This window comes from Coregonus clupeaformis, unplaced genomic scaffold (genome assembly GCF_020615455.1).
Source record: "Coregonus clupeaformis isolate EN_2021a unplaced genomic scaffold, ASM2061545v1 scaf0478, whole genome shotgun sequence".
In the NCBI taxonomy this organism is placed as follows: domain Eukaryota; kingdom Metazoa; phylum Chordata; class Actinopteri; order Salmoniformes; family Salmonidae; genus Coregonus; species Coregonus clupeaformis.
In genome coordinates, this window is record NW_025533933.1 from 321,390 (window position 1) to 335,901 (window position 14,512).

The 14,512-nt window shown below is 43.2% G+C and overlaps 1 protein-coding gene and 1 pseudogene across 1 annotated transcript; both read right to left on the bottom strand.

The window, feature by feature from the left end:
• Positions 1-491: 491 nt before the first annotated feature.
• LOC123484837 (zinc finger protein 436-like) lies at positions 492-12,402 on the bottom strand. The gene is made up of 2 exons (XM_045215602.1): positions 12,397-12,402; positions 492-1,142 (listed from the first exon to the last, which is right to left on the bottom strand). Exons 1-2 carry the CDS (start codon positions 12,400-12,402, stop codon positions 492-494), a joined length of 657 nt encoding a protein of 218 aa, XP_045071537.1.
• A 937-nt stretch (positions 12,403-13,339) lies between these two features.
• On the bottom strand, positions 13,340-14,312 carry LOC123484838 (annotated as a pseudogene).
• Between the last annotated feature and the right edge of the window lie 200 nt (positions 14,313-14,512).

The following is a 14,512-nucleotide window of genomic DNA, read 5'->3' on the forward strand; positions in this document are numbered from 1 at the left end:
TGCTACTTCCTGTATATAGCCTCATTACTACCTGGTACCCCTGGACATTGACTCAGTACTGCTACTTCCTGTATATAGCCTCATTACTACCTGGTACCCCTGCACATTGACTCAGTACTGCTACTTCCTGTATATAGCCTCATTACTACCTGGTACCCCTGGACATTGACTCAGTACTGGTACATCTTGTATATAGCCTCATTACTACCTGGTTCCACTGCACATTGCCTTGTTATTGTTATTTTATTGTGCTGTTATATTTCCTTTAGTTTATTTAGCAACATTTTGTTACTTAAAAAAAAAAAACTGTGCATTGTTGGTTAAGGGCTGGTAAGTCAGCATTTCACAGTAAGATCTACTACACCTGTAGAATGTGACAAATAAAAATGTGATTTGATAACGTTTCTCTCAGGTGTGGATTCTTTCATGCTCTTTCAGTTGCCTTAGCCAGGTAAATTTAAATCCACAGTGGGAGCAGTGGTAAAGCTTCTCTATCCAGAATGTATTCTCTTATGTATTTTCAGGGTCCCTAAACGGGTAAAACTCTTGCAACACTGGAAGCATTGGAAAGGTTTTTCTCCAGTGTGTGACCTCTCATGCCTTTTCAGGTTCCCCAACTGGCTAAAACTCTTTTCACACTGCGAGCATTGGAAAGGTTTTTTTCCTGTGTGTGTTCCCTCATGTGTTTTCAGGTGACCTGAGTGGGTAAACCTTTTTCCACACTGACAGCATTGGAAAGGTTTTTCTGCAGTGTGTGTCCTCTCATGAATGTTGAGGTTCCCTACCTGGCTAAAACTCTTTACACACTGGAAGCATTGGAATGGTTTTTCTCCTGTGTGTATTCTCTTATGATCTTTCAGATGTGATGACTTGATACATCTCTTTCCACACTGAGAGCATTGGTAAGGCCTCTCTAAAGAATGTGCTCTCTCGTGTGATTTCAGGTCTCCTGATGAGAAAAATATATTTTCACACTGGGAACAGTTGTAAGGCTTCTCTCTAGTGTGTGTTCGCTCATGTGACTTCAGGTTACCTAACCGCTTAAATGTCTTTCCACATTGAGTGCATTTGTGAGACTTATCTCCAGAGTGTATTCTCTCATGTATTTTCAGGCTCCCTAACTGGGTAGATTCCTTTCCACACTGTGAGCATTGGAACAGCTTTTCTCCTGTGTATATTCTTTCATGTTCTTTCAGGTAACATACCCACTTAAAACTCTTTCCACAGTGGGAACACTGGTGTGGTCTCACTGGTTTTGGGGTCTCCAGGTCTGGTTTCTCTGAAGGACTCTTCCCGCTGTCAGAGGGAGAGTCTGGTCTCTCTCCTGCCAAAGACGAAACAGAGTATCTAGTTAAACAGAGAACAGGATTGTATAAACATTTATTTTTTTCATTTTGAGTTGCGAAACGTTTGGAGAAATACGACCCTAAATGAAACCTCCACATGATAAAACTGGCCTTCTCTCAGGTTTAATCCAGACTAGTTCCCTCAATAACCTGAGGTTAGTGTTTTAGATTGTTTAAAGGTCCAATGCAGCCATTTTTTAAAATATCAATATCAAATCATTTCTGGGTAACAGTTAAAATGGTCAACAAGAAACAAAAATAGCTTCTTATCAAAGAGCAATTTCTCAAGCAAATTTTTTTCTAGGAGTGTCTGGGAGTAGTCTGAGTGGGGAGGGGAAAACGGAAAACTAGCTGTTATTGGCAGAGAGGTTTGGAACTCTTTCTTATTGGTCTATTAACTCATATTTGTTTTTATTGAACTTTTATTCATAAAGGGTGGGTCACCATTGAGACCAGGGTCTCATTTACAAGGGAGCCCTGTGAACATGAACATACACAATTTAATACAACATCATGTAAAATAATAATATTAATACAATAAATACAACAAGATTAATCAAAACAAACAACTCTGACCTATCACGTCCCTGATGTCACCAGGCAGGCTGAAACTCAAGCCCACAAAAAACAGGCTGAAATTTCAGGCGGTCTTTTCAAAACAGCTCTTACACTTAAAATGGCATCCTCAATATTATTCTCACCTCAGTGTGGAAAATAAATATAAAACACGGGAAAATCATGTTTTTTGACTGCAATGGGCCTTTAATCCAGATCCAAATGATCCTTCATCATTTTGAAAAGAAAATGAAAGCCAAGATTTCACCCAAATGTCATGAAATCACACAGGAGTTGGTTGTAATAATATAGGAAAACACATTGAGAGCAGTGGTATGGCTTCTCCCCCTGTTTACTTTTTTTCTTATGTCTTTTCAGGCTTGGTTGTAATAATATATCATAGATATTACAATCAGATCAGTCTGTCTTACCTTACAGCTAAAATATTAAGGATGTAATAAAACCATTGAGATTTGAAAAACAAATGATGTATTTTTTTTGTATTATTTTTTGCTCTTATGGGATGTCCAGCATACAGAAAGAGATATTCAGAGACATCGGTTCAACAACTGCAGAGTTTTTGCCCCAGTTTAAGATAAAACTCACTGGTGTTCATTAGACCTCCAGTCTCTTCTTCTTCTTCTTCTTCTTCTAATGTAACAGTTATCTCTCCACCCTCCTTAACTCCAAAACCGTCTTCCTCTTCTTTCACTGTGACGTCCATCTCCTCCTCTTTCCCTCCAAAACCACATTGAGAGCAGTGGTATGGCTTCTCCCCTGTGTACGTTTTCTCATGTCCTTTCGGGCTCCCTAACTGGGTAAAACTATTCCCGCAGTGGAAGCAGTGGTGTGGTCTCGCTGGTTTGGACGTCTCTGGCTCTGTTTCCTCTGAGTCTGGTCTCTCTCCTGCCAAAGACAACCAGAGTATTTAGTTTAGGCCAAGGCTACGAATACAGCGTTTTCGCTACGAATACAGAGTTTTCGCTACGAATACAGAGTTTTCGCTACGAATACAGAGTTTTCGCCACGAATACAGCGTTTTCGCTACGAATACAGCGTTTTCGCTACGAATACAGCGTTTTCGCTACGAATACAGCGTTTTCGCTACGAATACAGCGTTTTCGCTACGAATACAGCGTTTCGCTACGAATACAGAGTTTTCGCTACGAATACAGAGTTTTCGCTACGAATACAGAGTTTTCGCTACGAATACAGAGTTTTCGCTACGAATACAGAGTTTTCGCTACGAATACAGAGTTTTCGCTACGAATACAGAGTTTTCGCTACGAATACAGAGTTTTCGCTACGAATACAGAGTTTTCGCTACGAATACAGAGTTTTCGCTACAGAGTTTTCGCTACGAATACAGAGTTTTCGCTACGAATACAGAGTTTTCGCTACGAATACAGAGTTTTCGCTACGAATACAGAGTTTTCGCTACGAATACAGAGTTTTCGCTACGAATACAGAGTTTTCGCTACGAATACAGAGTTTTCGCTACGAATACAGAGTTTTCGCTACGAATACAGAGTTTTCGCTACGAATACAGAGTTTTCGCTACGAATACAGAGTTTTCGCTACGAATACAGCGTTTTCGCTACGAATACAGCGTTTTCGCTACGAATACAGCGTTTGCCGCTACGAATACAGCGTTTTCGCCACGAATACAGCGTTTTCGCTACGAATACAGCGTTTTCGCTACTGAATACAGCGTTTTCGCTACGAATACAGCGTTTTCGCTACTGAATACAGCGTTTCGCTACGAATACAGCGTTTTCGCTACGAATACAGCGTTTTCGCTACGAATACAGAGTTTTCGCTACGAATACAGAGTTTTCGCTACGAATACAGAGTTTTCGCTACGAATACAGAGTTTTCGCTACGAATACAGAGTTTTCGCTACGAATACAGAGTTTTCGCTACGAATACAGAGTTTTCGCTACGAATACAGAGTTTTCGCTACGAATACAGAGTTTTCGCTACGAATACAGAGTTTTCGCTACGAATACAGAGTTTTCGCTACGAATACAGCGTTTTCGCTACGAATACAGCGTTTTCGCTACGAATACAGCGTTTTCGCTACGAATACAGCGTTTTCGCTACGAATACAGCGTTTTCGCTACGAATACAGAGTTTTCGCTACGAATACAGAGTTTTCGCTACGAATACAGAGTTTTCGCTACGAATACAGAGTTTTCGCTACGAATACAGAGTTTTCGCTACGAATACAGAGTTTTCGCTACGAATACAGAGTTTTCGCTACGAATACAGAGTTTTCGCTACGAATACAGAGTTTTCGCTACGAATACAGAGTTTTCGCTACGAATACAGAGTTTTCGCTACGAATACAGAGTTTTCGCTACGAATACAGAGTTTTCGCTACGAATACAGAGTTTTCGCTACGAATACAGAGTTTTCGCTACGAATACAGAGTTTTCGCTACGAATACAGAGTTTTCGCTACGAATACAGAGTTTTCGCTACGAATACAGAGTTTTCGCTACGAATACAGAGTTTTCGCTACGAATACAGAGTTTTCGCTACGAATACAGAGTTTTCGCTACGAATACAGAGTTTTCGCTACGAATACAGCGTTTTCGCTACGAATACAGCGTTTTCGCTACGAATACAGCGTTTCGCCATTTGAATACAGCTGCTTTACGCATTCGAATACAGCGTTTTACGCTACTGAATACAGCGTTTTCGCTACGAATACAGCGTTTCGCCACTTTGAATACAGAGTTTTCGCTACGAATACAGAGTTTTCGCTACGAATACAGAGTTTTCGCTACGAATACAGAGTTTTCGCTACGAATACAGAGTTTTCGCTACGAATACAGAGTTTTCGCTACGAATACAGAGTTTTCGCTACGAATACAGAGTTTTCGCTACGAATACAGAGTTTTCGCTACGAATACAGAGTTTTCGCTACGAATACAGAGTTTTCGCTACGAATACAGAGTTTTCGCCGCCGCCCCCCCCCCCTGGAAACGTACTTCTTAAAACTGAGGATCCAAATCACGTTCTGCGCATTCATGTTTCTCTCTTTACCCTCTTCTGAACTCTCAACCAATTTGATCGATATGATGATGTAGCCTGGTCTGAACCAATGGGGATGTAGCCTGGTCTGAACCATGGGGGTGTAGCCTGGTCTGAACCATGATGATGTAGCCTGGTCTGAACCAATGGGGATGTAGCCTGGTCTGAACCATGGGGGTGTAGCCTGGTCTGAACCATGGGGATGTAGCCTGGTCTGAACCATGGGGATGTAGCCTGGTCTGAACCATGGTGATGTAGCCTGGTCTGATGTAGCCTGGTCTGAACCATGGGGGTGTAGCCTGGTCTGAACCATAGGTATGTAGCCTGGTCTGATGTAGCCTGGTCTGAACCATGGGGATGTAGCCTGGTCTGAACCATGGGGATGTAGCCTGGTCTGAACCATGGGGATGTAGCCTGGTGGGATGTAGCCTGGTCTGAACCATGGGGATGTAGCCTGGTCTGAACCATGGGGATGTAGCCTGGTCTGAACCATGGGGATGTAGCCTGGTCTGATGTAGCCTGGTCTGAACCATGGGGATGTAGCCTGGTCTGAACCATGGGGATGTAGCCTGGTCTGATGTAGCCTGGTCTGAACCATGGGGGTGTAGCCTGGTCTGAACCATGGGGATGTAGCCTGGTCTGAACCATGGGTATGTAGCCTGGTCTGATGTAGCCTGGTCTGAACCATGGGGATGTAGCCTGGTCTGAACTATGGGGATGTAGCCTGGTCTGAACCATGGGGATGTAGCCTGGTGGGATGTAGCCTGGTCTGAACCATGGTGATGTAGCCTGGTCTGAACCACGGTGATGTCTCTGCCTCATATTTCTGAACAGCTGAAATAAAAACCCTGCTGCGATTTGAACAAACATTCCAAAAATAGATATATTAAGAAGGCTCCAACCTAATCTTGTCTGTTGTAACAGATATTGCCGTAGCACAAGCAGACGCAGGGTACATATTACATTGGGGGCAAAAATAATCTGCGTTGTGTGTGATGATGTAATCTTTACAGTTATGCTGCCATTTAGCCAGGAGTCTGCCTCCTGTTTGCAATGGTGATGGGAAAAAAATAACATGACATCTCTATTAACTGCCTGTCTGTGACACGCTTGTTTGATATACTGTATAGGCTACTTATAGCTTGCCTAAACAGCTGCATGTAACTTCCCTCCTGAAAAAAAGAACATGACATTTCTAGACAACTTGTTTGCAATAGCCTACTGTTACAACAGACAAATAACTACTGTTGTTCAAAATGTTTTGTGTACAAGCGGCAGCGGAGTGACTGAGTAGCAGCTGGAAGGAGGTAGGCTAGTGGATCCGGCATTCTCCGTATTTTTAGCAACAGCAAGCCACGATCCGGAACCGCAGCCACTCCGTTTAGTTTAACAGAGAGATCAGGATTGAATTAACAAGAAACATAGCGGGAGAAAATAGGCCAAATGAAACGACAAGCGGGTAGCCTGGCGGGTAGGAGCGGTGGGCCAGTGCATTCAGTTGTACAACTGACTAGGTATCCCCCTTTCCCATAACAAAAGCTTGTTTTTGTTTTCCGATGAAAAACCTTTTGCTACAGCGTTCACTAATGAATACGACCCGGAATGAAACCTCCACATGATAAAACTGTCTTCCTGTGATGTTTAATCCAAATCAGATCCCTCAATAACCTGAGGCCAAGTTTATCACTAGGACAAAGACAAGCTGTACAACAGCTGGAAACCAAGTCTAGTCTAGAAGTCTGAAAAGTCTGTCTAATATAATAGGATACATTTCATCCATTGTTACGTTTTGTTGGTGACCCCCCCACTCTTTGTAACTTTAACAAAATGGTACAGAACAACATATTCAAATATATAACTTCAGTTCAACAACTGCAGAGTTTGTGCCCGTTTTTAAAATACTACTTACTGGTGTTCCTCAGATCTCCAGTCTTCTCTTCTTCCTCCAATGTGACAGTAATCTCTGCCTCCTCCGTCACTACAAAAACTGCTTCCTTTTCTATCGCCTCTTTCAGTTCAAAAACGTGATCTTGCTCTTCCTCCTCCTCTTTCACTCTGAACGCTTCTTCCTCTGTAACTTCTTCTTCTTTCACGGTAACAGCTTCACCCTCTACTTGTTTTTGTATTGTAACATCCTCCTCTTCCTCCTCCTCTTTCACTAGAGCTTCTTTCTCCGTCCAGCAGACCTCCTCTTCTTTAGCAGGAGGAGAGTAGCTTAGTGAGCTCATGGTCGGGGATGTTAGCTAGCTAGTTAGCATTAGCGACTAGCCTAGTGTTACTTAGCCAGATAGCTATATAGCTAATAACGTAAATTAAATGGAGTAACTAGCAAATACGCAGACAGTGTGTTTAAAACACGGAGGTTAATATACACAAAACTGGCCTAAAGCTTCGATGTTAAGGTTTTATGTTGGCTACGGAGGCGGCTGAACTGTTGTTGTTGAAGAAGCGTCCCGTCCACGAGATGATACCTGACGCACGACGCATCATCTGAAATACTCACATCGCCATCTGCTGACTGCAGTCGGTAACACAGTTTAACAAAACCTTCTGGCAAAACAATGGAAACAAGTCATTGGTAAATAACCCGTTTTCTCTTACTTCTTACAGATCATTTCCTCTACGCAGATGTAGAAGCTGAATATGAACATTATTAATAAACCCTGTTATGAATAAACCCTGTAACGATCAACCCTGTTACGATCAACCCTGTTATAAAAGGTAATGTGTTAAAACATCCTCTGTTTGTTGTACTTTACAGGGGCAATCTGCAGTTCAAACAATAACAAGGCATTACCACACCCCTGTTTTGATAAAAAGCTGGAGAAATACAACCACTCTCAAATTCATAGACAGAGCTATGGATGCAAGGACTGACCATCCATGATATAACAATTATAGTTTTTGCCATGTTTTCAGGCTAACAGTGTTTACAAACAATGGAGTTAAACAGACTTATATGTTGGGTTCTGATGGGGTACGACAGTTGAACTAAGCTCGTTAGGCATATACAGTGCATTCGGAAAGTATTCAGACCCCTTGACTTTTTCCACACTTTGTTACCTTACAGCTTTATTCTAAAATTGATTATATATTATATAAGGTCCCACAGTTGACAGTGCATGTCAAAGCAAAAACTAAGCCATGAGGTCGAAGGAATTGTCCGTAGAGCTCAGAGACAGGATTGTGTCGAGGCACAGATCTGAGGAAGGACACAGTGGCCTCCATCATTCTAAATGGAAGAAGTTTGGAACCACCAAGACTCTTCCTAAGAGCTGGCCGCCCGGCCAAACTGAGCAATCAGGGGAGAAGGGCCTTGGTCAGGGAGGTGACCAAGAACGCGATGGTCACTCTGGCAGAGCTCCAGAGTTCCTCTGTGGAGATGGGAGAACCTTCCAGAAGGACAACCATCTCTGCAGCACTCCACCAATCAGGCCTTTATGGTAGAGTGGCCAGACCGAAAGCCACTCCTCAGTAAAAGGCACATAACAGCCCGCTTGTAGTTTGCCAAAAAGCACCTAAAGGACCCAGACAATGAGAAACAAAATTCTCTGGTCTGATGAAACCAAGATTGAACTCTTTGGCCTGAATGCCAAGTGTCACGTCTGGAGGAAACATGGCACCATCCCTACGGTGAAGCATGGTCGTGGCAGCATCATGCTGTGGGGATGTTTTTCAGAGGCAGTGACTGGGAGACTAGTCAGGATCGAGGGAAAGATGAACAGATCAAAGTACAGAGAGATCCTTGATGAAAACCTGCTGCAGAGCGCTCAGGACCTCAGATTGTGGCGAAGGTTCACTTTCCAACAGGACAAAGACCCTAAGCACACAGCCAAGACAACGCAGGAGTGGCTTCGGGACAAGTCTCTGAATGTCCTTGAGAGGCCCAGCCAGAGCCCGGACTTGAACCCGATGGAACATCTCTGGAGAGACCTGAAAATAGCTTTGCAGCAACGCTGCCCATCCAACCTGACAGAGCTTGAGCGGATATACAGAGAAGAATGGGAGAAACTCCCCAAATACAGGTGTGCCAAGCTTGTAGCGTCATACCCAAGAAGACTCAAGGCTGTAATCGCTGGCAAAGGTGCTTCAACAAAGTACTGAGTAAAGGGTCTGAATACTTATGTAAATATGATATTTCAGTTTTGTATTTTTAATAAAATCAAAACAACTATTTTTGCTTTGTTATTATGGGATATTGTGTGTAGATTGATGAGGGAAAAAGTCAAGTGGTCTGAATACTTTCCGAATGCACTGTACAAGTTATATTGTTAAAGAGTCAAAGAGTATACATCATTCATTTAAATGTTTGAAATTGGATGTAGCAAATTGCCCCTTTAAAGTCACACGGTTAGATGTGACCATACTATTCCCTTAAAGTCACTATGTAAGATGTGACCACACTATTCACTTAAAGTCACTCTGTAAGATGTGACCATACTATTCCCTTAAAGTCACTCTGTAAGATGTGACCATACTATTCCCTTAAAGTCACTCTGTAAGATGTGACCATATTATTCCCTTAAAGTCACTCTGTAAGATGTGACCATACTATTCCCTTAAAGTCACTCTGTAAGATGTGACCATACTATTCCTTTAAAGTCACTCTGTAAGATGTGACCATACTATTCCCTTAAAGTCACACTGTTAGATGTTAGGAAGGCCACCAAAAATTCAGAAATTTCCATCCCCAACTACAACATTTTCCATCTCGATAGAACTGCCAATGGGGGTGGGGTTGCAATCTACTGTAGAGATAGCCTGCAGAGCTCTATCGTACTATCCAGGTCTGTGCCCAAACAGTTTGAGCTTCTAAAAATCCACCTTTCCAGAAATAAGTCTCACTGTTGCCGCTTGCTACAGACCCCCCTCAGCCACGAGCTGTGCCCTGGACACCATATGTGAACTGATTGCCCCCCATCTATCCTCAGAGTTCGTACTGCTTGGTGACCTAAACTGGGATACGCTTAACACCCCGGACAACCTACAATCTAAACTAGATGCCCTCAATCTCACACAAATTATCAACGAACCTACCAGGTACAACCCTAAATCTGTAAACATGGGCACCCTCATAGATATTATCCTGACAAATGTACCCTCTAAATACACCTCCGCTGTCTTCAACCAGGATCTCAGCGATCACTGCCTTATTGACTGCGTCCGTAATGGGTCCGCGGTCAAACGACCACCCCTCATCACTGTCAAATGCTCCCTAAAGCACTTTAGCAAGTAGGCCTTTCTAATTGATCTGGCCCGGGTATCCTGGATGGATATTGACCTCATTCCGTCAGTAGAGGATGCCTGGTTGTTCTTTAAAAGTGCTTTCCTCTGAATCTTAAATAAGCATGCCCCATTCAAAAAATTCAGAACTAAGAACAGATATAGCCCCTGGTTCTCCTCAGACTTGACTGCCCTTGACCAGCACAAAAACATCCTGTGGCGTACTGCATTAGCATGGAATAGCCCCCGCGATATGCAACTTTTCATGGAAGTCAGGAACCAATATACACAATCAGTTAGGAAAGCAAAAGGCTAGCTTTTTCAAACAGAAATTTACATCCTGTAGCGCTAACTCCAAAATGTTTTGGGACACTGTAAAGTCCATGGAGAATAAGAGCACCTCCTCCCAACTGCCCACTGCACTGAGACTAGGAAACACTGTCACCACCGATAAATCTACAATAATCGAGAATTTCAACAAGCATTTTGCTACGGCTGGCCATGCTTTCCACCTGGCTACCACTACCCCGGCCACCAGCTCTGCACCCTCCGCTGCAACTTGCCCATGCCCTTCCGCTTCTCCTTCACAAAATCTGGACCCTTACAAATCATCTGGGCTAGACAATCTGGACCCTTTCTTTCTAAAAATAGCCGCCGAAATTGTCACAACCCCTATTACTAGCCTGTTCAACCTCTCTTTCGTAACGTCTGAGATCCCCAGAGATTTGAAAGCTGCCGCGGTCATCCCCCTCTTCAAAGGGGGTGACACTCTAGATCCAAACTGTTACAGACCTATATCCATCCTGCCCTGCCTTTCGAAAGTATTTGAAAGCCGAGTTAACAAACAGATCACCGACCATTTCGAATCCCACCGTACCTGAGCTGGTCATGGGTGCACCTCAGCCACGCTCAAGGTCCTAAACGATATTATATTATAACCGTGATCGATAAAAGACAGTACTGCGCAGCCGTCTTCATTGACCTGGCCAAGGCTTTCGACTCTGTTAACCACCGCATTCTTATTGGCAGACTAAATAGCCTTGGTTTCTCTAATGACTGCCTCGACTGGTTCACCAACTACTTCTCAGGTAGAGTTCAATGTGTCAAATTGGAGGGCCTGTTGTCTGGACCTCTGGCCGTCTCTATGGGGGTGCCACAGGGTTCAATTCTCGGGCCGACTCTATTCTCTGTGTATATCAATGATGTCGCTCTTGCTGCTTGTGACTCTCAGATCCACCTCTACGCAGACGACACCATTTTGTATACATCTGGCCCTTCATTGGACACTGTGTTAACAAACCTCCAAACGAGCTTCAATGCCATACAACACTCCTTCCGTGGCCTCCAACTGCTCTTAAACACTAGTAAAACTAAATGCATGCTCTTCAATCGAACGCTGCTGGCACCCGCCCACCCGACTAGAATCACTACTCTCGGCGGGTCTGACCTAGAGTATGTGGACAACTACAAATACCTAGGTGTCTGGTTAGACTGTAAACTCTCCTTCCAGACTCACATTAAGCATCTCCAATCAAAAGTTCGATCTAGAATCGGCTTTCCATTTCGCAACAAAGCCTCCTTCACTCATGCTGCCAAACATGCCCTCGTAAAACTGACTATCCTACCGATCCTTGACTTTGGCGATGTCATTTACAAAATAGCCTCCAACACTCTACTCAGCAAATTGGATGTAGTCTATCACAGTGCCATCCGTTTTGTCACCAAAGCCCCATATACTACCCACCACTGTACGCTCTTGTTGGCTGGTCCTCACTACATATTCGCCGCCAAACCCGCTGGCTCCAGGCCATCTATAAATCACTGCTAGGCAAATCCCTGTCTTATCTTAGCTCACTGGTCACCATAGCAACACCCACCCGTAGTCTGCGCTCCAGCAGGTATATCTCACTGGTCATCCCCAAAGCCAACACCTCCTTTGGCCGCCATTCCTTCCAGTTCTCTGCTGCCAATGATTGGAACGAACTGCAAAAATCTCTGAAGCTGGAGACTCTTATCTCCCTCACTAACTTTAAGCATCAGTTGTCAGAGCAGCTTACCGATCACTGCACCTGTACACAGCCCATCTGAAATTAGCCCACCCAACTACCTCATCCCCATATTGTTATTTATTTTGCTCTTTTGCACCCCAGTATCTCTATTTGCACATCATCTCTCACTCCAGTGTTAATACTAAATTGTAACTATTTTACACTATGGCCTGTTTATTGCCTTACCTCCATAACTTACTACATTTGCACACACTGTATATATATTTTCTGTTGTATTTTTGACTTTATGTTTTGTTTTACCTCATATGTAACTCTGTGTTGTTGTTTTTATCGCACTGCTTTGCTTTATCTTGGCCAGGTCGCAGTTGTAAATGAGAACTTGTTCTCAACTGGCTTACCTGGTTAAATAAAGGTGAACAAAAAAAAAAAAAATTTGAACATACTATTTCCCTTAAAGTCACACTCTGTAAGATACAAATAATCAGTCAGCCACCAACGCAGAAAATAGCAGATAGATTGATTATCTGTAGTGCTCGAGGAATGACACGCAGACACACACACACACACACACAAAGCCAGAGTTGGAAAATGATCATTTATTTACAGAGTATGTATCACTGCCTTAAGTGTCAACAATTGAACAAAAACCCTGTAGATCCGAATCTTTAGTCGTGAGGCTTGTAGCAACCTTAAGGAAGCAACGTCAACTCCTTTACAGTGGTGACTAGTGACTCGGATCTACAGTTGCCCTCAGCTCAACGCTGGGGGTCGCTGTTGTAAGTTTGAGGGGTGAATGTAGCACATCGAGATGTGTGAAAATCACTCCTCAGTCATAAGTGTCCTTGCTTGTACCGTTAAATTGCTAGCTTTTGAGTGGCGCGACGGGTAGAGACGATTGAACGAGGACGGTCACGTGTGTTTGTAATGCAGAGGTCCTGAGTTCGAGCCAGGTATGTGGCTAATTGGGGGAAGGTAGTACTCGCTAAGCAAGCAGCGTGATGTTCTTTACTCAGATAAATTCAAGCTGACATAGTCTACTTCATATTCAGTTAGTTTTGAAAAAAAAATATAGATGTCTTTTTTTGTCCATTTCGATACAACTTGATTTTATGTGGCATAAACAAAAGCACAACGTTTTGCAGTAAAAAAGATGAAACAAGTGTGGGAGAAGTATGTGTTGTCTCATAAACTTTAAGTATAATTTCATGTGATATATTCCTTTCCACACTGGAACGGTGGTAAGGTATCTTCACTGTATGTATTATCTCATGGTCTTTCAGGTGCCCTAACTGAGTAAATAAATCATCTCACACTAGGAGCATTGCTAACGTTTCTCTATGGTGTGGATTCTTTCATGCTCTTTCAATTGCCTTAATGAGGTAAATCTCTTTCCACACAGGGAGCATTGGTAAGGCTTCTCTCCTGTGTGTATTCTCTCATGCATTTTCAGGTTCCCTAACTTGGTAAAACTCTTTCCGCACTGAGAGCATTGGTGAGGCTTCTCACCTGTGTGTATTCTGTTATGCATTTTTAGACTCCCTAACTCTGTAAAACTCTTTCCACACAGGGAGCAGTGGAAAGGCTTATCTCCTGTGTGTGTCCGCTCATGTTTTTTCAGGTTGCTTAACTCGGTAAAACTCTTTCCACAAAGGGAGCAATGGAAAGGCTTCTCTCCTGTGTGTATTCTCTTATGTATTTTCAGGCTCCCTAACTCAGTAAAAGTCTTTCCACAGTGAGAGCAGTGATGAGGCTTCTCGCCTGTGTGTGTCCTTTCATGCCTTTTCATGTTGCCTAACTCTGTAAAACTCTTTCCGCACAGTGAGCAGTGGAAAGGCTTCTCTCCTGTGTGTGTTCTCTCATGTGATTTCAGGTACCCTAACTTGGTAAAACTCATTCCGCACTGAGAGCATTGGTAAGGCTTCTCTCTCCTGTGTGTATTCTCTCATGTATTTTTAGGTTCCCAAACTGGGTAAAACTCTTCCCACACTGGGAGCAGTGATGAGGCTTTGCTCCTGTGTGTGTCCTCTCATGTCTTTTCAGGTTCCCTAACTTGGTAAAACTCTTCCCGCAGTGGGAGCAGTCGTGTCGTCTTGCTGGTTTGGACGTCTCTGGTTCTGGTTCCTCTGAGTCTGGTCTTTCTCCTGCCGAAGACAAACAGAGTGTTTATTTAAACATAGAGACCTGAATAAACACTAATTAAAACACTATTGAACGTCACTGTTGTTATGCGAAAAACGTGGCATAAGCAAACATTTCTGTTCAAACAGATGTAGAAGGGGTCTTAGAAAATAGTCTGAAAAGGTACTAGAAATGGGCCTGCATCAAAACACAATAATGTTGA